This window comes from Heloderma suspectum, chromosome 4 (assembly GCF_057233095.1).
Source record: "Heloderma suspectum isolate Gila_16-S chromosome 4, 16-S_ref, whole genome shotgun sequence".
Classification (NCBI taxonomy): Eukaryota; Metazoa; Chordata; class Lepidosauria; order Squamata; family Helodermatidae; genus Heloderma; species Heloderma suspectum.
In genome coordinates this window covers 261186039-261209774 of record NC_139461.1, presented here as the reverse complement: position 1 = coordinate 261209774, position 23736 = coordinate 261186039, and the positions used below count along the sequence as shown (strand labels likewise).

The 23736-nt window shown below is 43.5% G+C and overlaps 1 protein-coding gene across 12 annotated transcripts in view; it reads left to right on the top strand.

The window, feature by feature from the left end:
- The window catches only part of PTPN22 (protein tyrosine phosphatase non-receptor type 22), an 83594-nt gene that overhangs the window by 51694 nt on the left and 8164 nt on the right, over positions 1-23736 (top strand). For 2 of the 12 annotated variants that reach the window (XR_014790671.1, XM_084853500.1), the window contains exons 12-18: positions 1037-1162; positions 6754-6830; positions 8273-8904; positions 11381-11482; positions 11600-11730; positions 13390-13417; positions 14333-14419. Coding sequence is in view for 10 of the 12 variants with exons in the window: in XM_084853500.1 (XP_084709626.1) it covers positions 1037-1162; positions 6754-6830; positions 8273-8904; positions 11381-11482; positions 11600-11730; positions 13390-13417; positions 14333-14419 (1183 nt within the window). In the remaining 2 variants the exon portion in view is untranslated. Of the gene's footprint in view, positions 1-1036; positions 1163-6753; positions 6831-8272; positions 8905-11380; positions 11483-11599; positions 11731-13389; positions 13418-14332; positions 14420-16966; positions 17068-23736 lie in introns of all 12 variants that reach the window. The other 10 variants (XM_084853495.1, XM_084853498.1, XM_084853492.1 and 7 more) reach the window with 9 other exon arrangements.

Below are 23736 nucleotides of genomic sequence, written 5' to 3'. Positions count from 1 at the left end.
CTTGAGATCTCCGATTTTCTTGAAGAGATCTCTAGTCTTTCCCATTCTATTGTTTTCCTTGATTTCTTTGCATTGTTCGTTTAAGAAGGCCTTCTTGTCTCTCCTTGCTATTCTCTGGAAATCTGCATTCAGTTGGGTATATCTTCCCCTTTCTCCCTTGCTTTTCACTTCCCTTCTTTCCTCAGCTACTTGTAAAGCCTCATCAGATGACAGCCACTTTGCTTTCTTGCATTTCTTTTTCTTTGGGATGGATTTTGTTGCTGCCTCCTGAACAATGTTACGGACCTCCATCCATAGTTCCTCAGGCACTCTGTCTATCAGGTCTAATCCCTGAAATCTCTTCCTCACCTCCACTGTATAAGGGATATGATTTAGGTCATACCTGAATGGTTTAGTGGTTTTCCCTGCGTTCCTCAATTTAAGCCGAAATTTTGCAATAAGAAGCTCATGATCTGAGCCACAGTCAGCTCTAGGTCTTGTTTTTACTGACTGTATAGAGCTTCTCCATCTTTGGCTGCAAAGGACATAATCAATCTGATTTCGATATTGACCATCTGGTGATGTCCATGTGTAGAGTCGCCTCTTGTGCTGTTGGAAAAGAGTGTTTGCTATGATCAGCGTGTTCTCTTGGCAAAACTCTATTAGCCTTTGTCCTGCTTCATTTTGTACACCAAGGCCATGCTTGCCTGTTATCCCGGTGATTTCTTGACTTCCTACTTTAGCATTCCAATCCCCTATGATGAAGAGGACGTCTTTTCTGGGTGTTAGTTCTAGAAGGTGTTGTAGGTCTTCATAGAACCGATCAACCTCAGCTTCTTCGGCCTCCATGGTTGGGCCATAGACTTGAATTACTGTGATGTTGAATGGTTTGCCTTGGATTAAAATCTTTGAAATAATAAATTGAAATAATAAATAATAATAAATAATAAACTTCCTGCCCAGTAAATCAGGGGCACCTAACATAACTGATTAATTGATTTGCACCCTTAGCCTTTACTATTAGATTGTAAGCCTTTTGCTTCTATATTTTGTACAGTACCTAGCTGTTAAACTTGAGCACGCTCCGGGAGAGGGCGCAGGACAGGAAGGCTTGGCGTGCTATGGTCCATGGGGTCACGAAGAGTCGGACACAACTGAACGACTGAACAACCTAGCTGTTGAGGTGCATCCTACTAGCATTGTTGCTGGCTTTGAAACGCAGCTGTTATGCCATGTATGCTGGTCCTTGCTAAACCACTGGAACTAGAAATGATTGGCACAGGTTTGGGCATAGTCCCTGTAGAGACTGTGGATGTTGAGCATGCTGATGCAGTGCATCCAGTGCTTGTAACCACTCCAAGGGGAACTCTGCGGGGTTTAGAGCATTATTCAGCATGTGGTTCCCTAAGGACTAGTTCATTCATGTTGATGTGAAATTTAATATCCTGCAATTTTCTGATTTCACAGCATGGAGTTTCATAATGTATGATCCTTCCTTTCCTATCCACAGTACTGATAACTTTTTCTTAGCAATTGTACATTAAATTATTAAGTGATAAAGGAAAAAGGTTAACTGATAAAGTCTGAAGCTATTAGTGTGATTATCTGACTTCAGACTGAATCCTATGAACAGCACTATCTACCCCTCCCATTTTTGCTTGTCATGTTTGCAGAGACCTTCAGCAAAAATTGGGGTGAGTTGTTTTCTTTCTCATGTGTTGTGGCCAGTTGTGCGGTCTAGCAGAGGCATGAGGCCAGGCTTACACGCACAGCATTTCAACCAGGATGTGGTTTTGCAGATCTTGGCTATTATTCTCACTGCTTTTAGGACCTCCTAAAAGGGCCTCTGAATAAACGTTTTACCAAAAATGGACTTGGGAATAAAACAGTATCTAAAGCAAATCCATTCTGTAGCCTAACAGAATGATATCATTAATGCGTAGGCAGAGATCTCTCTTGCAAGATACTTGGGGCATGCTTGTACAGAAGATTCTTCCACACTAATTTCAGCCTCCATTACTGGAAGGAGAGAGAGCTTGAGTTTTCCCACCAGCAGAAAGAACCGTGTGGCCCTGTGATCACCCCTTGCCCACATTGCAGCAGGCAGGAGACCAGTGTAGGCTAAGAGCTAGTGGGGGTCCAATGCATACCAGACACCTCCCAATAGGATCTATACAGATATGCCCTTAGTTGAAATTTTAGTCCCAGAATCTGAATATTAGTGCATTTGCTTTGAGTGTATCCTATTGGCATCCTATTTCCTCCTCTTCTAGCAACTTCTCCAGACAGTACTATTTCTGTTCTAAGGGGATGTATTAGAGATATAGAATATACTTTGCTGTGGTTGCCATCTGGTGGGTTTTTGACAAGCCTGCCTGGATTGTCAAAGTTAATTTTGAAAGACAATGGAACAAGCTTTAGGTCAGAGTCTGACCTTGCATCCTAGGGCGAAAATCATCACAGCACTTTTCGGGGGGGGGGGGAGAGCGCGAGCTCGTGTTCAGGCTGTCTTCTCTCATCTTTCTCAGATAATCCTGGCTTAGGCTAAGTCCAAGATTTCCCTTCTATCACTCCCCATTAAATGAGTGGTAAGAATACTTATGCTGTAGAATTCAAACCTAGTGAACCAACCTGCAGGCAAGGTCAAGCTCCTCATTCGCTCTATTTCTGATGTTCAGGTTTTGAGTGTTGTTATTTATGTAGCCAAAATGGCACCACCCATGCAAAGGGCATCCATAGGCTTGGAGAAGCCTCAAGACTGACAGAAGGACAAAATACTTTAGGGGAGAAAATCCTTAGGAGGGGACTCCAAAAACAGCCTAATGGGGATTGGGCATGCTCAGTGGCCACAGAATGCTGACTGACGTCTGGGGCAGGGGATGGAATGGGGTGGCTTTAATCAGTAGAGGCTGGTAGCTCCAATGTCAGTGGGGTAGTGAATCCACTCCAAGTTTCAGTCAGAGCCAGCTTTGCACCTTGGACTTCTGGCTGGTTCTCACTGAAACCTGGAGTAGATTCACCACTCCACTGACACTGGAGCCAGCAGCCTCCACTGGCTTTAATCCTGAACAGCAGCACTGTACCCTGCAACATTTTGTTGCAGGGCCCATTTGTCACTTTTTGTTGTTGTTTTTTTTAAAATAATCCTGACCAGGAAACTCCCACTAACAGCATGGTCTTGAGATCCCTGATATGAATTCACAACTTACAACTTTCCCTGTATGCATGATCTGTTAGGCAGAACTCCACTTGTTGGGGAGATCTGTGGGGGCGGGGGGACTGGACAACAGGAAGTAGTATATCTTCTAGTTATATTTACATGATTGGGGCACTTTGATTGCCAGAAGTAAAACTAGAAGTGCCATCCTTAATGCTTAAGCTGAGCTCAGCTTTGCTTGTGTCAGGTTGTCCTAGATTCAAAGTCCCTTTTAAAACTCCTTAGCTGGGCCTACTTTTTCCTGCTCCTGAAGGCTAACTGGAGAAATGAATGCCTATCTGACTGTGCAGAATCTCCTTCCTCAGTTTGGAGCAATCACAGCAAGCCTCTACATGTGTTGGAGTAAAGGGTAGGAGCCCATGTCTTCCTGGCAGACTTGAGCCCCAGCACCTCTCTCTGTCTTTCTCTCTGAGCCTTTCTACACGAGGCTTTTACTGTGTCCTCGTGATTGCTCACTCACAATAATTTCCAGGTCCTTTACGCAATGTTGTCATCCTCCAGGGCCTCTCCCGTGCTTTGCAACCATTGTCTGGTATTATTTAGAAATGGTGGAATGAGTGTCTCATGTAATTGCGCAGTTCCGCTCTACCACAACACGATCTAGTGGTTGTATAATAAAACATATAGAAAGGCAGAGAAAGAAGAACAAGAATGTGTAAAGAAGCTGATCTTAGTTCTGTAAAGAATCCGGAAGCAGAAGCCTCAATAAAGGTGCACGATAAAAGCCTCATGTAGAAATGCCTCCCCCCCCCCCCCGGTGTGGTTGAAGAGTACTATAATGAGATGGGTGGAGGGAGTTGCTGGGCTGAGTGACCTCAGTGTCCCTCCCAGCGTAACAATCCTACTGTTGAGGTCTGGACAACAGAAGGACTATTTAAGTGGTTGAGCCTGCCAAAGCCAAGCAGTTCTGGTTTTATCAAGTAAAATAGTAGCCACACACCTTTTGTTACATAGATTTCTCTATGTAGCTGGGACAGAGTGAGACAAGATTGGGATGGAGGTGTGAGAGTTTAGTTGGAGCTCTGGAACCATCTTTATGGTGTAATGTCCCCTCCTGAGAAACCTAATAGGGGAGCAAAAATCTGTTGGAGTGTTAACAGCGTGAGCCTTCACTCATGCTCAGCCATATGTATGGCTAAATAAGGCATATATCACAAAATGCCATAAGTCTCCAGTGACCTCATTCTAATTCTAACCTTGGATATTGTTTGCACCCCTGGAATTCTCAGCATTCAGAGAATTGGGGTGTGAGAGCATAAAAGTATTATGCAGCAGGGTGTGATGTAGGTTTCAGCAAGTTCACATTATAGTATCAAAATTCACAACTGGGGGAGGGTTGAGTATAGCTGAGAGTTTCTTTTCCATTTTGTCCATCTGTGTATTTTACCTCCAAAATATGTCTACAAGTTAGCTGGCAACATGTAAAGCCAAAATAGAATTTCAAATTGCTTCTCTGTGTCTACCCCACACATTCCTCTGAAGCCCTCTAAGCAGTGGAGGCTGGTGGCTCTGATGTCAGTGGGGTGCTGAATCCACTCTGGGTTTTAGTCAGAACAAGTCAGAACTCTAAAGGAGCCTCTAAGGGTTCTGATCTTTCTTAAATGGGATCCTGCCTTAGCTGTGGTTAAGCACATGGTTAGCCCAGACATCAACTGTGGCTAACGCTAGCTGAGCTGATTAAGAATCCTGGTTAAGTGGGGAACCTCGTTAGCCTTAACTGCAGTTAACATCCTTTTAGGAACTGTTCTGGAGAAACAGGCTTGGCGTCAGCACCTGGTAGCCCAGAGCAGCTGCTGAGCCTGAGAGCCACCATTTTAATATTGCTCAGAATCATGGAGTGATACCACCTCCGGTGCTCTGTAGCATTGTGGGAATTTAAAATGGCTGCTCTCAGACTGCTGGTGCTGCCCCTGCCAGTTAAGCCAGAGGGGGCTGGGCATCAGTATAAGAGGAAGCCCACCAGAGGGCATTTTTCCCACAAAATGGCTCTGATGGAGGGAAGGAGCAATTTGCTTTGGCTAAGGGATTGCACAGAGGAATTGCACAATCCCATTCCTAATCTCATTAACGGTGTTTAAGGGAGCATGCCAGTTATGTCTGGACCAGTCCTAAACCAGGTGTGGTTCTTCCATGGAAGCAGCAGGGGCTGCTTCTGTGTGGCAACTCCAGAAGCTGCTCACCATGTGGATTGCCGTAATTCCATGCCACGTGGAAGCATTTCAGGCAGCTTTCGTGGGATAGCTAAAATGTAAGACTTGACCCCGATAACATTTAGGGACAAAATACATTGAAATAAGGTACAGGACAAAGGAAGAACATGTTACATTCATTATAAGCAATGAAAGGGAGTCTACATTTCCTGGGGATCTGGGGAAACCTACCATTCGTGTGGCACTTCTGTGGGTCTCTGTTAGCCCACAGAACAAGATGTGAGTAAGAAACTTTACAAAACCAAAGAGAAGCAGCTCAAACACTATATTTGGAGACCTGGGATGTCCTTGGAAAAGAAGACCTTGCCAGCTCAATGACCCTCTGTTGCACTGACAAATATCGACTCAAGATACAGCCTTGTAGTTCAGTTCTAGCTTTCTTTTCCTACCGTGAAAGTCAACGTTCTTGTTAGGTTTGGACCAAATAAAATCTGGAATGTATAGTCCAGTAGTCTTAAACCTTTTTCGACCTCGGACCCATCCTTAGCCCAAACAGTTAGTCCCTATTTGGAGAAAGTCCCTATTTGGAGAAAATAGAGCTTGCTATAGTCATTTATGACCTGGTTACTTCCAGACCAGACTACTGTAGTGCACTCTGCATGGGGCTGCCTCTAAAGACAGTTTGGCAGCTTCTTCAGCTGTTGCAGAATGTGGCAGCCTGGTTGCTTCCGAGGGCTAGGGGATCAGAGCATATAACACTGATTCTTTACCAGCTGCACTGGTTGACAGTGTGTTTCCCGTGCTTGGGACCAGGTTATTTGAAGGACAGCTTGCACCTATATAAACCTGCCAGGGCCCAAAGATTGGCCACGGAGGATTTGCTCACGTGCGCTCCAGTAAAATGTATTAGGTTATTGGGCTCAAGAGACAGGGCCTTTTCTGTGGTGGCCCCATCCTTGTGGAATGCCCTACTATGGGATGTGTGTGTGGCTCCCTTCCTGATTGTTTTTAAATAGACCTGAAAGACCTGGATTTTCCACTCTCCTTTTAAATGAGCGGAAGCCCATATTTATTTTACAAATGGGAGTCTTTTCTGTTGCTTTTCTTTTAAATGTTTATGCTGCTGTTTGAATTAATTTATTTTGTATTTTATTGTTTGATCATTTTACTTTGTAAGCCATCTTGAAGAGGCTTTGCCTCGAAAGTTGGTATAAAAATATCTTAAATACATTAAATATATTTAAGGAGCCGCTTTTTCATTTTTTACCGTGCACTTGTGCGGTGGTAGGGCTGCTGTGCATTCCTCTTTAGTCAGGCTGCAATCCTGTAGTAGGTCCCAAACCACCTGTTGAAGACCAGTGTTCTGTTCCCATATTTCTACAAAACCATACCTCTGTACCTTTGCAGACTGAAACACACCATCCAACAGCCAAGATACTCCAGGCTCCACATATGGAAACCTCTCCTCTGAAACTGCTGAGCAGGTAAAAACAGGCATAATTCTTAAACATAGTACACAATCCAGACAGAGTTAATGATTTCAAAGGCTGCAATCCTATAAACACTTACCTGGGAGTAAGCCCCATTGAACTCAGTAGGACATACTTCTGATTGCGCTGTTAATCCCACTCATCTCAATGGGGAGTTGAAACACATATTTTCTCTCCTGTTGAAATAAATGAGACGTAAGAAGCGCTCAACTTTGTCCAGTAAGTTTGTGTCTTGGCTAGCAAAAAAGAGCAAAGTTAATTACTGATATAAAACAATTTATGTTGGCCTCTTCTTACCTGCCCCTCCACAGCACCTGACTTTTCCTTAGGGAAATTCATGGAGGGCATGTCTGTCAGTGGCTCCTGGTCATAGTTGCTAGATGGAACCATGTCAGGGGCAGTAAGCTGTTGTTCTTATGTTTCCACTCCCTCCTTACTAACCATTAACTGTTCGTAATCTGCCTAGAGAACACTGGTTATTGGATGGACTAGAAATGTAATAAATAAATAAATGAATGAATGAATGAATGAATGATAAACCATTTATTAACAGAATATGATCTACCTACACTAACCAATTTAATGAAGGGTGTAAGCACTCTGGGCAGGGTTTGCGTGATTACTGTGTTCTGTACAATACCTGGCACATGGCTGGAGGAAGAAATGTTACACAGCAGTAGTTGTGCTAGTACTGGAGAGTCCCATTCTCTGAAACTTGCAGGAGAAATGTGAATCTTTAATTTTAATCACTGGGAATTGTCTACCTCGGCATTTTCCTGATGATGTTCTGTGCAATCTGGAAGCCTAACGAAATAGTCAATGTTACTTATTTGTATACAACAGAGGTGGGGAACATGTGGCCTTCCAGATGTTGTTGGACTGCAACTTATGTCAGCCCTAGCCAGCAGTCAAAGGTGAGGGATGATGGGAGTTGCAGTCCAACAACATCTGAAGGGTCACATGTTCCCAGCCTTGGTATACATCATATATTGGTAGTAACTGCCTTTAGCAAATTAGAAAGAAGCAGGTCTTCTAATGGGAAACTGCTGGAAATCATTGTGTGGCGGTGGCATCAATAGATGCTTGTAACATGGATTGCCTTCATCGAATGCCACATGGCAGCATTTCCAGCAGCTTGTTCATACTTTCAGTGTTTTTTTCATTGGCTTATTGAAGAGATATGTGTGTGTGTTTCTGTTTTACACAATATGGCCACATTTGTGGCCCACGGCAGCCCCAACTTCTGAAAACCGGGCTCAATATAACTTAATACAGAAACAAATGTGACTTCTTTTGCTGAGGTGTATTTTTCATAGGAAAACAGGGAGGGTGTGTGCTTCATTTACTCTTTGCAATTTTGTAACATGGTGGAATTTAGAATGCATGAAGAAAGGTGCATTGTCATAGCTCCAAAAATCGTGTTACCTTCCTTGCAGTTCAGCACAAGAGGTCAGGCAAGCAATTTCTGTTGGAGCCTTGAGCTTCAGCACCAGCAGAACCATGGATGCCACAGCAGGATGCAACTCTTGGTTGGCAAAACACCCGCTCCATAAACATCACAGCTTGGACTTCGACAATCTCATTTGGGCGGAGCTGCCTCTCACTTTGAAATCGGGAGGTGAAACTGGGATAATCTTAGATACAAAGGTGCCTCTAACACGGACCAAATCTAACCCTTTTGAGTTAGTATCGCAGAGAACATCCCAAATGTTGACACGAAAGGACTCTGGCTCCTGTCAGGGCGTCCAGTTTGGAAGCTCTCAAGTTGACTCAAGCCTTTCAGATAAATTATCAAGCAAAACCCAGCGTTGCTTGCTCAGGAAGTTACGCCATCAGCCTTGCACTTGGTCATCGGAGGATCCTTACTTTTCTTCTCTCTCATCGGAAGAACCCTGCTCCCCAGCACATCTTGACTCTGTTGTGGGTCCATCTGAAACAGTTTCCCCATTTCCCTCTGTTGTGGACTTCACAGCCCAGTCGTTGGAGAGTGCAAGGCCCAGCCATCTGTTGTGTGACCCACAGGCCCAGAATATCCCCCCTTTGGATGTGGTGGAATCGCCCTGCCACAGTAAGTTTATGAGAGCTTGTGGGTTATCAAATGAAATTCCTTGAGCATAAATTTTTGCATTACAAAAGGGAAATGGTACAAAGAGAAGGTGTTTTGATGCCATACAGTTGAATGACTGACAACTTCTTAAGTTCACACATGTGCTTGCCCACCACATCTTTTACCTCCAGCTTCTGGGAATGATGCAAAAGATGCTTAGGGCCATAGTTCTCACTATGTTTCACCAGTAGTTTGTATGAAAGCTCAAGTGATACTAGTGTACAGAGTATTCAGAATTCTTTTTTTAAAAAACCCATTTTGGTCAGTGCTACCCAATTGTGAGTGTGTGTTTTGAAGGCGCAACCAGCTTCAGTGCCATCTGGTGGTCACATTTATCAATGTATAAAAAATGTGCTTTTAGATGAATTCAGACTCCTGCAGTGTAAGGATTTGTAATACATATCGCAACCAGCAAGTTGACATTCAGATGTTTGAAAATGTGAACAATCTCCCTGATGTGCTTCTGATATTTTAATAACATTAAAGCACTTTCATTTAAAGCATCCGAAACTTGTTGCAGAATCCTAGCTGTCCATTTCTTTCCTGAATAGGGTTATAAGATTAGATATTGAATGTGCACATGGCTGTGTAGTTTTCTACCTAATGGCAAAGATTTTGGCTATCATTCTTATACGTCACCCTTTAAAAAGAAAAAAAAAGTGGTGAGATGATAGCAGTGCACATGATCTGAAGCAGTGGCAGTTCTGTAGCTTAGTGGTAGAGCACATGGTTTGCAAGCAGAAGGTCCACAGGTTCAATCCCTGTCAATCCCCAGGAATGTCAGCACTTTACATCTTCAGCTAAAATGATTGAAGAACATAACATAAGAACAGTTCTGCTGGATCAGACCAAAGGCCTCTCTAGTCCAGCATTTTGTTCTCATAGCAGCCAACCAAATACCTCTGTGAAGCCCACAAACAGGACCTGAGTGTGCCAGCATCATCCTGCTTGTATTCCCCAGCAACTGGTGTTCAGATGCATACTGCCTCTGATACCAGAGGTAATATATAGCTACTAGTAACCATCAATAGCCTTACCCTCTATGAAGTCTAATCCCCTTTTAAAACTGTCCAAGTTGGTGGCCATCACTACATCTTGTGGAAGCCAATTCCATAGTATAATTATGTGGTATGTGAAGTACTTTTATCTGTCCTGCATCTCCCACCATTCAGCTTCATCAGATGATTGCAGGTTCTAGTTTATGAGAGAGGGAGTTTCCCTGTCCAGTTTTTCCATGCATGCTGTTATGCACCTCTATCACACACACCCTTACTTTCTTTTTTTCTAAGCTGAAGAGCCCCCAACATTGTAACCTTCTCCTTATAGCAGGAGTTGCTCCAGCCCCTCCATCATTTTGGTTGCCCTTTTCTGCACCTTTTCCAGCTCTACAATATCCTTTCTGAGGTGCAGCAACCAGAACTGTGTACATAATTCCAAGCATGGTTGCACCATAGATTTTTATGAAGATCTATTTCTGTTAGCAGGGTCGAGACAGACTTCTACCTAAGACCTTGGAAAGCTGTTATTGATCAGAACAGACAGCATGGGGCTGAATGGACACACCGTCTGATTCAGAATAAGGCAGCAGCATATCTTACATAACTCACTTCCATCAACTACTGCTGCAGAGTGAGCAGCTATGTGGCAATGTAGCCAAATCAATCAAGGAGGGCCAGAGCCTTGGTATTTTCATGTTATCCTATCACATGGGTGCAATAGCTGTTTCTGCAAACATGCCTTAGTTACATCTTGCAATGTGCTATTACATCCTGTAATGTACATTGGACTATTGTAATGTGCTCCATGTGGGGCTGCCTGTGAAAACTACAGAAACTTCAGCTGGTCCAGAATACTATGGCCAGACCATTGACTGGGGTTGGCTACAGGGAGCATGTGACTCCCTTGTTACAGCAGCTTCACTGGCTGGTGGTCTGTTTCCCAGCAGAATGCAAAGTGCTGGTTTTGACCTATAAAGCCCTGGTACAGGTTGCAACCAGGCTACTTGAAAGATCACATTCTCCCATACAAGCCAGCCTGTGTTTGGAAAACTTCAGGGGAGGCCCTTCAGAGGTGTGTTTGGTGGAGATGTGAGAGAGGCCTTCTCTGTGGCTGCTGTGGAGCTCCCTGCTGCAGGATGACAAGTTGGCTCCCTCTCTGCTGTCCTTCCACTGGCAGGCAAAGGCATTTTAACTCAAGGAGGCCTTTGGCGTTTAAGCTGGGCTGTTGGGTACTGTTTTTATTGTGTTGTTGTTGTGCTTTTTAACTGTGTTTCAATGTATTTATTTTATTATTGTTTTAATCAAGTTTTATTTAACTTTTTTGTTCCTCTCATTGTTAGCCACCTTAAGTGCCATTTTCTTGGTGGAAAGGTGGGGGTACAAATGAAATAAATAAAATAAAAAACACAAGCCCACTAACCTTCATTCTTTTGGATTAGCAGTTTCTCCCCAAGAAAATGAAGATGTTCCTCCGCCATTGCCTGAGAGAACTCCTGAGTCCTTTATTGTACCTGGAGAAGATGGTGAGCTCAAGCAGCTAGGTGAATCCACTTATATTGATGGCAGCCATCTTCCACTGCTTCAAAACTTCTGCTATCCAGAAAGTAAAAAATAAAATAAAATCAATCAATTTTGATTTCTAGTTCTATACTTTACAGATAACACTTCCTTGGCAGATTCAAACTACCAGCAACCATTCAAGAATGAGAAAATTGGAGTCTCTAAAGAATGGAGCAGCATGTCTCAGCTGAAATTTTCTGATGACTCTGTGAGATTGAGGCCAAGTAAGGTAACTCATTAGAGACTTTATACATCTCCGCCAGCAATATTGCTATATGGATCTCCTGACTGCTGCAAAAATGAAGGCTACTGTTCTGATTAACTGGATTGCTGCAGATATTGTCTCTGTATTCCAACAGCCGAGGCTAGGGCAATACTTCTGAAATAACGGGTCGCATTAGCTTGGAGTGAGTCAATTGGCAATAGGAGTCTACAGATGCCCAGCAAATTCCAGTAATGTTTGCGACAGTTGCTAATGCACACAGCTCTTTCTCAAATGCAGGGAGAGATGAAATGACTAACTGGGAAGAAACCGGGGAACTGAATAAATGTCTGTTTCAAGTGGTTTGTCCTTCAGCATTAACAAATGGGACCTGCAACAAGATGTTGCATGTGGAGTGCTCCTGTTCATGATTCTAGCCAGCCAGCTAGCCATGCCCCTTCAGGATATTCCATTCCATTCCCCCTCCCTTCTGGTTCTTCAGTTTTCCCCCACAACAGTCAGTCAGCATTTCAGGCCCACTGAACATGTTCAATTGTCATTGGGCTGTTTTGCGGGGGCCTCCCACCAGGAAAAAATGTATTTTGTGTACTTTGGCACACCTTGGAGTTCCCCCAAGCCTGCTGATACCTGCCTCTTATGCGTGGATGTTGCTGTTTTGGCTACACAAAGATTCACACTTGGACAATGAGTACACTATTAGTAGAGAGGTTAGTGGCTTCTCTACACCAGGATTTTATCCCACACCTTTCAGGATTTCCTTTCTCTGCAAGTTCTATATGTTTCATTATACAGCCAGATGGTGCTGTGGTGTAGCGGAATTGCGCATGCACATGCAGCTATTATCATGCTAAAAAAAAAACTCCCGGACTTTCCCCGATCTTAAAAAAAAAACAGGATAAAGGTTAGACAGTAAAGCAGAGGAGAGGCCCTGGAGGTTGACAATGTCATGTAAAGGACCTGCAAACTTCCGTGAGTGACCAGTCACGAGCGCACGATAAAAGTCTTGTGTAGAGATGCCCTAGATCAGTCTTAAACTGCTAGCATTGCTGAAGCACTGTTCGGTGGGCAAGGCTCTTGTAATTGCTACCACCAACGTTTGTAAATGCATCATTGCTGAATTTGCCTCAGGCTGCTGTTCTTATCTCTGCACTTAACTCTGCAGTGCAACAGTTTTTATAGGAGTGCGAAGTAAATAAGACTTTTTGAAACGGAAAGTGCAGAGAGGATTGAAAAAAGGAGAAGATTAATTTAAGTGGAAACCTGACTAGAGCTCTCAGACTCTCGCTAACACCACAATTAGAACATTCCTCCAAGTTCTTCAAAGAGATAACTCTTTTGAAAAAAGGCAGGTGACTTGTTTGAGGTGAGCTGGTGTCAATTTGAGGAATAAAGTGACACAGTAGGACTCTGTCTCCTCAACCAGAAGGCCCTTTCAGTCTTTCAAATCTGATTCAGAAGAAATAACAATTGTGTAAATGCATGGATAACATGAAATGTAGACCCAACTCCCATAAAAATGATAGGCAGTATGTATGTTCAGATGCATATACTATGCATCTGAACACATACATACTGTGTTCGGATTCATCGCCTACTCACTCAAATTAAACACAGTCATACTGAGCTGAGGGAAGATAAAATAAATCTCTTTTTGTTCATTTTCAGGATGTGAAACTACAGAGACCCAGATCAGGTATACATTCTCCTGACCTTCCTATCAATTAATCTGTGCTTGCTTTGTAATGAAAATGAGTACATCCCGTTCTTATAATATGCCATATTTTATTACAATCCTTTGTTTTTATTGTTAGTGGGAAATGTCTGTACAGGTTAATAGATGGTACCGTAACTGAGTTCTGTTCCTCAGTATCATATTGTCCTTTTAGTTTCCTCCTCTTGTTGCAAAATACTGACGACCTAATGTATATTGAGGCATGGTTTCAGAGAGCCTCCATATGCATGTGGGAAACGTGGTGCAGCCAGATCATTTAAGAACCTGGACTTCACAGTCTTAGGGGTGGGGTGGGGGGCTTCAGATGGCCATGTCGGAAGCACACAACTAACATTGCTCTTTCCCCCCAATCACCATTCCAAGTTTTACAACAACAGCAACAACAACACTGTTTGCCTGATTTTAAAAAAAACAATATTCCGAGCATGTGCAGTTTTGCATTTTAAGTTCACTGAAATTATAGCACCATCATGACTACAGGAATAAAATGGAGTTTGCTTCTGCTGCCCTGGTGCCCTCATCACCTCCTGCTCTCCTGGGTGACTTTGGGCCAGTCACAGACTCTCAGCCCAACCCACCTCACAGGGTTGTTGTTGTGAGGATAAAATGGAGGAGGAGGATTGTGTAAGCTGCCTTGGGTTCCCTAAGGAGGAAAAAAACGTGGGATATCAATGTAATACATACATAATAATACATACATACATAAAAGGGCACACATGTTTCCTTAGGAAGGATTGTGCGTTAATGCAAATGGCAGAGTTGAAGACATTTCAGGCAAAAGAGGTCTGATCCAACTGAATCCATAAAAGGTGGGCTCAGGATTTTTGGAAACGCCTTTGTTTCAATTGTACTTTTTATTATGCATCATCATTACAGAGTTCCATTGGGATCGTTCTTCATCGCCTCCTGCTCCCCCACTTCCGGAGAGAACTCCTGAGTCGTTTATTCTTGCAGATGAGGAAGGTAAGTGCAAGGGCTTTTGCTGTCTTGTAAGACAGGGTTTTAGGTGGTGGTTTTATTTAAAGCATCATCATTTGAGGAGAAACCAAAACTTAGACTTCCAAAGCAAATCTTTAAAAGTTTACTTTGAGAAGGTCAGGTTGACAAGTGGTGGAAGGAGAATCACAGCAACAAAAGATGAAGAGAGCTGTGAGTCTGCATACAAAAATCACAGCCAACCCCCAACTATTGTTATTGTTATTCTTTATAATGCAGTATTGTGATATCCTTAGATACAGTAGCGAATGCATATAATCAAGTGATGTTGCCAGAGGACACTGGAAGTCTCCGCACAAAAAAGTCTCCAATGCTACTTACAGTCTAGTATTAATTATATTAACTCAATCCAGACAAGACTGAGATGCTGTTGGTGGGTGGTTCTTCTAACCGGATGGAGGATGCTCAACTTGTTCTGGATGGGGTTGCACTCCCCCTGAAGGAGCAGGTTTGTAGCTTGGGGGTTCTCCTTGAGCCATCTTTGTCACTTGAGGCTCAGGTGGCCTCAGTGGCACAGAGTGCCTTCTACCAGCTTCAGTTGGTGGCCCAGCTACGCCCCTATCTGGGCAGGGATAACTTGGCTTCAGACGGTTCAGAAACTGCAGCTCATGCAAAATGCGGCGGCCAGATTGATAACGGGGACCAGAAGGTCTGAACATATAAGACTGACCCTGGCCCACTTGCACCAGCTGCCTGTATGTTTCTGAGCCCGATTCAAAGTGCTGGTTTTAACCTATAAAGTCTTACACGGCTTGGGACCACAATACCTGACGGAGCGCCTCTCCTGACACAAACCTACCCGTATACTACACTCAACTTCTAAGGCCCTCCTCCGGCTGCCTAGACCGAGGGAAGCTCGGAGGACGGCAACAAGGGAGAGGGCCTTTTCGGTGGTGGCCCCCAAATTCTGGAATGATCTCCCTGACGAGGCCCACCTGGCACCAACATTGTTATCTTTTCAGTGCCAGGTTAAGACCTTTCTCTTCTCCCAGGCATTTGGCAGCATATGATAAGTTTTAATCAATCCTGGAATGTCTTATGTTTATGGTTGTTTGCTTTTGAGATTGTTTGAAGTTGTTTTATATATATGTTTCTTTTGTGTATATTGTCTGTTCATGTGTTTTTTATGTAAATGGTTTTTAATATCTGTATATTGTGCTTTTAATGTTTTTAATCCTTGTAAACCACCCAGAGAGCTCCAGCTATTGGGCGGTATAGAAATGAAATAAATACATACATACATACATACATACATACATACATACTGAATTATCCTAGAGCAATGTAACAGAGGTAATTAACTGCCATATTTTGGGGTGCAAAAAGGAACTTTATCCCAGGTCAGATGTTTGGGGTCTTCTTATTGGGCTGGAGAGAGATGTGAGAATGTGGTATGGTAAAATCCTCATTGCCCAATGATGCTTTTTCCCTTTGTCCTGCTCTTGTATCTGGTCGGATTTTTTTTGCAGGCTTTTGAACATACAAAACCTGTTTGACTGGAGACCATATTAGGACAGGAGAAATGAGCATGCACCACTGGCTATTATAGCTTTGTCATATGAACTTCAGCTCTCTGGGGGGAAAATCTTACTTGACGTGTCTCCAGTCTCGGTGTATATATTGCAGGGATGGGCAACCTGTGGTCCTCCAGATGTTGGACTCCAGATGTTAGACTCCAGTTCTTGGCTGACAGGAAGAGGAATCCAACAACTTCTGGAGAGCTGCAGGTTGCCTACTGCTGGTAAAGTGCATTCCTTTACAGCAAGGGTGGGGAATCTGTTGCCCTCCAGATGGACTACAGCTCCCATCATCTCTGACCTTTTGCTGGAGCTAATGGGACTTGGAAGGCCACATGGTCTTCACCCCCCCACCACACTCACATACACACACATACACACACACATTTAAGCTTAAGGAGAAGGTCTTTGAGGGCAGATGGCCTGACTTTGCAACAGGTCTAGGGTTCCACAACCTTTTATCTTTGAAATTAGATGAAATTTCTGCGGGAATCATGCTTTGCTGCAGAGAATTAGACTAAATCCAGTGGAGGCTGGTGGCTCCAATGTCAGTAATGTGGTGAATCTGCTCTGGGTTTTAGTCAAAACTAGTCAGAACTCTGAAGGAGCTATCCAAGGTGTGGAAGCACAGTAAATCCCTTGTGTAGAAAAGCCCTACCTCTCTCAGAGAGATTTCACAGATGTCACTTAAGATGCTTTTGAGCCATTCTCCTGTGGTGAGGTGCATGTATGTAAGACAGAAATATAGTTTTAAATAAGTTTCTTTCTCTATCTGTAGTTGTCCATTTTAGGAAGGTGGATTTGCATTTCAACTTTTCTGCAGTTATCTCTCCCCATGAGCTGGTGTGTTCTACCTGAAGTACAGTTTTGGTCCTCCATCCATGATTTTTCTCCCCTCGGTAGAGTTCTTTGAGAATGGCTTGTTCACATGTTAACATCTCCATGTACGGAAGTTCTCTCCAGTGATTCTTTTGCTGAGTATGTTTTGTTTTTGTAGCTTGGCCATCTGTTACAAACAGTGTCGTGAGCCTTGGAGACTCTGGAATTAAGTCAACAGACAAGTCATCGAAGGAAGCAAAATGCTTCAGGAGGAGTAAGGTAAAGAAACATGGAGGACACAGGAAGTGTGGGGCGAGATGCCCATAACTTTAATAGTAGCACAGGAGCAGGATTTCCCCCCATCCCATTTTAATTATACAAGTTTCAATTGTACAGAGGATCCAGATGCCTTTACCAGAGCTAGCACTTGTTTTGGCGGAGAAACTGCATTTATACTAATTTATTTTATTTATTTTTTATTTATTTCATTTCTATACCGCCCAATAGCCGAAGCTCTCTAATTGCATTTGTCAGTAGAAAAATATGGTTTTCTCAACCCCACTAGCATTCCTGTTGTGCTGCATGGAATATGAGCACACGAGTGTCAAAGTTCCTGTAACATCACTTGTGATGAGTGATTCTCCCCCTACAGTGGCCATGTGCCCTACTTTACAGAGGGAGGTCCTCTCTTTAAAAGGTTCTCTAGTCCAAGTACAGTGTAAAGATAAAGAACCATATGACGGGACCATCAGCAGTTAGCAGTTGGATCACAGACTAAGCAGGCACACAGGTCACTTGGACACAGGCTTCCCCGCTATGATTAAATGTATTGTGGGGAAGAGACAGTGTGGTGTAGTGGTTAAAGTGCTGGACTAGTCCCTACTTTGCCATGAAGCTCACTGGGTGACTTTGGACCAGTCACTGACTCTCAGCCTAATGTACTTCACAGGATTGTTGTGAGGATAAAATGGAGAAAAGGGGGATCATTTACATCACATTGGGCTCCTTGTAGGAAAGGATGGATATGAATGTAATAAATACAATAAATAGATAAAAATAAATATTTAAATAACAGTAATTATGTCTAAATGTGCAACTTTACATATCATAGAATCATAGAATAGCAGGGTTGGAAGGGGCCTACAAGGCCATCGAGTCCAACCCCCTGCTCAATGCAGGAATTCAAGTCAGAGCATCCCTGACAGATGGCTGTCCAGCCTCATCTTGAAGGCCTCCAGTGTGGGAGAGCCCACCACCTCTCCAGGTAATTGGTTCCATTGTCGTATTGCTCTTACAGTTAGGAAGTTTTTCCTGATGTTCAGCCAGAATCTGGCTTCCTGTAACTTGAGCCCATTATTCCGTGTCCTGCACTCTGGGATGATCAAGAAGAGATCCTGGCCTTCTTCTCTGTGACAACCTTTCAAGTACTTGAAGAGTGCTATCATATCTCCCCTCAGTCTTCTCTTCTCAAGGCTAAACATGCCCAGTTCTTTCAGTCTCTCTTCATAGGGCTTTGTTTCCAGTCCCCTGATCATCTTTGTTGCCCTCCTCTGAACCCTCTCCAGTTTGTCTGCATCCTTCTTAAAGTGTGGTGCCCAGAACTGGACACAGTACTCCAGATGAGGCCTAACCAGTGCTGAGTAGAGGGGAACTAGTACTTCCCGGGATTTGGAAGCTATGCTTCTATTAATGCATCCCAAAAGAGCATTTGCCTTTTTTGCAGCCACATCACATTGTTGGCTCATATTCAGCTTGTGATCGACAACAATTCCAAGATCCTTCTCGCTTGTAGTGTGGTTGAGCCACGTATCCCCCATTTTGTAACTGTGCATTTGGTTTCTTTTTCCTAGGTGCAGAACTTGGCATTTATCCCTATTAAATGTCATTCTGTTGTTTTCTGCCCAGCACTCCAGTCTATCCAGATCACTTTGAATTTAGTTTCTGTCTTCCAAAGTATTAGCTATCCCGCCCAATTTTGTGTCATCTGCAAATTTGATCAGCATTCCCTGCACCTCCTCCTCCAAGTCATTAATACAAATGTTGAAGAGCACTGGGCCCAGGACTGAGCCCTGCGGTACCCCACTCGTTACCTCTCCCCAGTTTGAGAAGGTCCCATTGATAAGCACTCTTTGAGTCCGATTCTGTAGCCAACTGTGGATCCACCGGATTGTTGTTTCATCTAGCCCACTTTGAGTTAGTTTGCTAATCAGGATATCATGGGGCACTTTGTCGAAAGCTTTGCTGAAGTCCAGGTATATTATGTCTACAGCATTCCCACGGTCTACAAGGGAGGTTACTTGATCAAAAAATGAGATGAGATTTGTCTGGCAGGACTTGTTTTTGACAAATCCATGTTGGCTTCGAGTAATCACGGCATTGTTGTCAAGGTGCTTCCAGATGGATTCCTTTATCATCTGCTCCAGAATTTTCCTAGGGATTGATGTCAGACTGACTGGTCTGTAGTTCCCAGGTTCCTCCTTTTTACCCTTTTTGAAGATAGGGACAACGTTAGCCCTCCTCCAGTCATCTGGCACTTCCCCCATCCTCCATGATTTCTCAAAGAGAATAGACAGCGGTTCTGAGAGTTCTTCTGCCAGTTCCTTTATTACTCTAGGATGCAGTTCATCTGGCCCTGGAGATCTGAACTCATTCAAAGTAATTAGGTGTTCCTTGACCATATGCTTATCGATCTCAAGCTGCAATCCTGCCCCTTCAGCCTGTACTTTGCCTTTGCCAGGGGGGTCATAGACCCTCTTTTGGGAGAAGACTGAGCCAAAGTAGGAATTGAGCACCTCTGCCTTTTCTTTGTCATCTGTTATCGTTTTGCCATCCTTATTTAATAGCTGAACCACCATTTCTTTCCTCTGCCTTTTACTATGCACGTAGCTGAAGAAAGCCTTTTTGTTGTTTTTAGCATCCCTTGCTAACCTCAGCTCATTCTCAGCTTTAGCCTTCCTGACACCATCCCTGCAATTCTGTGCTCTCTGCCTGTACTCTTCCTTTGTTACTTGGCCTTCTTTCCACTTCCTATATGTGTCCTTTTTTGTTTTCAGGTCATCCCTAAGCTTTTTGTGAAGCCACACTGGCTTCTTCTGTTGTCTTCCACCTTTTCTTCTTGTTGGAATTGTTTGTGATTGTGCCTTGAGAATTTCCTTTTTTAAAAGCTCCCACCCATCTTGGACTCCTTTTCTCGTTAGCGTCGCTTGCCATGGGACCTTACTGATCATTGTTCTGAGTTTATTAACATCAGCTTTCCTAAAATCCAGTGTATGCGTTTGACTACACTCAGCTTTTGCTTCCCTTAGAACCAAGAACTCAAGTGCAACATGGTCGCTTTCCCCCAGAGTTCCTGTAACTGCTACTTTATCCACTAAGTCATCTCTGTTGGTTAGGATCAAGTCAAGGATAGCCGATCCTCTAGTTCCTTCCTCTACTTTCTGTAGGAGGAAGTTATTCGCCATACAAGTCAGGAATTTCCTGGAGGGGCCATGTTTTGCAGAATTTGTCTCCCAACAAATATCGGGGAAATTGAAGTCCCCCATTACTACTACATCATGCTTCCTTAAAACATTGGCTATTTGCTTTTCAAAAGTTTCATCCTTGTCTTCTCCTTGATTGGGTGGCCGGTAGTAGACTCCGACCACCAGGTATATAAATTATAAATATAAATTAACATATGCAAATTTTATGCAAATCTATGTCTAGATGACATAGATCTAGGTGATGCATAAATTGCCAGCCTATCTCCACCCACCCACCCACATTACAAGTCATACCATGCCAGTGACATTCTGTGTAGTTTTAATCTTCGGAATCTGAGAACTCTCTGACTGTATTTCTTTAGTAAGGGAATCCAAATCTAGCCCTTCAAACAAACAAAGTCCTAAATACCATGAAACCTGCACCTTTCCCATGGAGCAGTGAGCTTTTCAACACAAGGCTGTTAACTGCCATAGCTACTTTCAGTTTCGTCGCAGAATTTAGATCCTCACTCTACACAAAGAGCTTTTCTTTTCCTGCTTTTCTGCTACATAACCTCTAGGTGGAGCTGTGCTATAGCAGAATAGTGCAAATATATCAGTACAAACAGCACATTCAGAAATAATACCCCATTCTCCCCCCCCCCGAAAAAAGTGCTCTGAAATGGAACAGAAGCGAAACTGGAAGATCACGACATCACCTAAAGAACCCATAAGCAACCGTGAGTAAGGAATCACGAGCGCACAATAAATGCCTTGTGTAGAAAAGCTCAGTGCCCTCAGTTACCATTGGTTATATTTTTATCCCTCTTCTCCGACAAAAAATATCTCCCAAAGAGCTCACAGAATGAAAATGCTAGTGGCAGGCACTGTGTGCAAATGAAAAGGCATCAGGATTTGCCCTCAGGTTTGCAAACCTAATACATAAGAGGAAAATGCAGAGGAGGGAGTTCAGTCTGACAATGCCTGAATGAAGTGATGGGTTGTTAACAGGCATTTAAATCTAGTTGGGGCTGAGCTGATCTCTTCTTATTGAGATGGAGAGGGTACAATTACCCCATTGCCTTTAATCCTGTAGCCAATGACAGAGGCAGACTGACCTGCCTCTCATTACTGCAGGTCTAGCATAACTGGCAATTGGAGCAGAAAGCAGCCATCCTGCAGCTCCCCTCCAAAGGACGAATGGTTGTTTCCCCTTCATCTCTAGATTTTTAAGGCTGTGCATTTCCTGTCCAGTTTAGCCCACAAGTCCTCAATTTTTAACGCTTTTAAAAAATTATTTTAAGGAACTCATATCATAACAATTACTACAAGACTCACCCTCCTCCCACTTCCATCTGTAATGTGGAGAAGAAATGTGGTGGCCTAAGCACTGAACTGGGGCTAGTCGAAATATAACACTAAGAAGAAGAAAACACTCCCCTACCCCTATTTTCTAGGAAAGGTCCTTGGCGGTAAAAACAAGGCCTAGAAATTTCTCATTCATAGCACTAGAGGGCGCTCTAGGCAAGAAACAGAAGCCATACCACCACAAACGGTGTAACTAAGCTGTAATCAAACCTGCAATCAACTGTGATTCCCTCTTTTGAAATCAGTTGCCAGTGTTGCTGCAACTAAAGAATGGCTTTGTTTGAGTGTTGAATGTCAGGGTATTGTGGCCAGTATAGCCTAAATTGCAAGGGGGAGCAAATTGGAAGATCTCCTAATTAGAACAGAACTCACCTAGCTGAGGTTCCATTCTGAGGTTCTGCAATCATGCTGCTCTGAGACGAAAATGGAATGTTCATGTTGCTCTTCGCTAACTTCTCACAATTTCCAGATTAAATGAAAGCACCGCTTTGTCTCAAATACAGCAAGGTGCAACAAGCGCTACCTCTCCTCCATCACTTTTGATGGTTTAGTTCCTCCTGAGAAGTAGGAGGGGGTCATCTAGCCCGGAGGAAACAGCCCTGTGCAATTGCTGTAGTCTTTCACTGTAATAATAGAAGTCAGAGAAGTATCGAGTTAGAGGGGAAATGGGCTATCTGTTACAGTCACCTGTCCAAAGGGCAGGATAATCCATCCACCAACATTCCTCCCCCGATTAATCTATGCAACAGCTCAGATCACAACATGCCACAAGCAGAGAACAAGTGTGCGCGCTCTCTCTCTCTCTCTCTCTTGCTCTGTGCGTGTGTGTGTGTGTGTATGTATGTATTGTAGGTGCTTGCAGAGGATTCAGGCGAGTAAGCCAAGCCATAGACTGAAGGGTAAGATAAAATGTCCATCCTCTGCATCACTGGACCATCTGACCTGAGAGGACATTCTTCCACAGCTCCAAATATGACACAGCTGAGCCCTATTCACTGAGAATTCATCTCAAGAAAATGTTATAGAAGCACCTTTACGCCATCCATCCCTGTCTCTAGTCTCAATATGATGCCTCAGAGGGAAGGGGAATCCTAAGCTCCTATGTAAGGGTAGCATGTGTACCCTACATGACCCCAATGGCCACTGACACGTGACAATGTACATTTCAGTACATTCTTCTCTGATTCATCCCCCCTTTTAAATACATAATTCAGGGTATAATTGATGTAAGTCCTCACTGTAGAATTGTATCAATAAGTTCCCATGGTATCACCGGAAATATAATTGATATATCCCCACCATAAGAAGAATCACTGAAACCAAGAGCCCTTTACCACGTTAGTTCTGTGATGCCACAATCAGCACAGCAGGATTTGCACATTCACCATGTGGATGATGACAATCAGGCATGCTGATTCAGCACTCCTGAGGTTTATAAACCCCTTTTGCCTGTCCAAAAATGCAGGCAGCTGTGTTGAACCATATCAACAAACCAGTTCTAGCAATTTTCTCTCCACTAGGGGCAGGTCTTTCGTAATGCTGATTGGTCTTAATTGCCCATTCAAGACCAAGGGCATTTCTACATGAGGCTTTTATTGCACAGTTATGATTGGTCACTCATGGAAGTTTGCGGGTCCCTTACATGACATCATCAACCTCCAGGGTGTCTCCTGTACTTTCTGTCCTTTATCCTGGCTTTTAAAAGACCGGGGATGATAATAAATGTTAATCCGCTTTAATGGCCGTGTGTAATTGCACAGTTCCGCTATACCACAGCGCCATCTAGTGGATGTATAAAACATGTAGAACTTGTAGGCAAAGGAAGTCCCCAGAAAACCAGCTCATGTCAGCCTGTGTAAAGAGCCGATCCTAATCCCGCAAAGAATCCAGAAGCAGAAGCCCCGGCAAGTTGCGGGATAAAAAGCCTGGTGTGGAGAAGCCCCAAGCCACCCCAAAATACTTTGCAGTACAACAGGGAACAATAAATTGTTGCTGGGAGAATTAATTACCTCCCACCTTCCCTGCCAAGCTGCTGTGAGAATTTTAGCTAAACTCAGAGGGAATGAGATGACATCAGTGGCCTTGCGAATCAAAAAATATAAGTCTTATATCCCTGCAA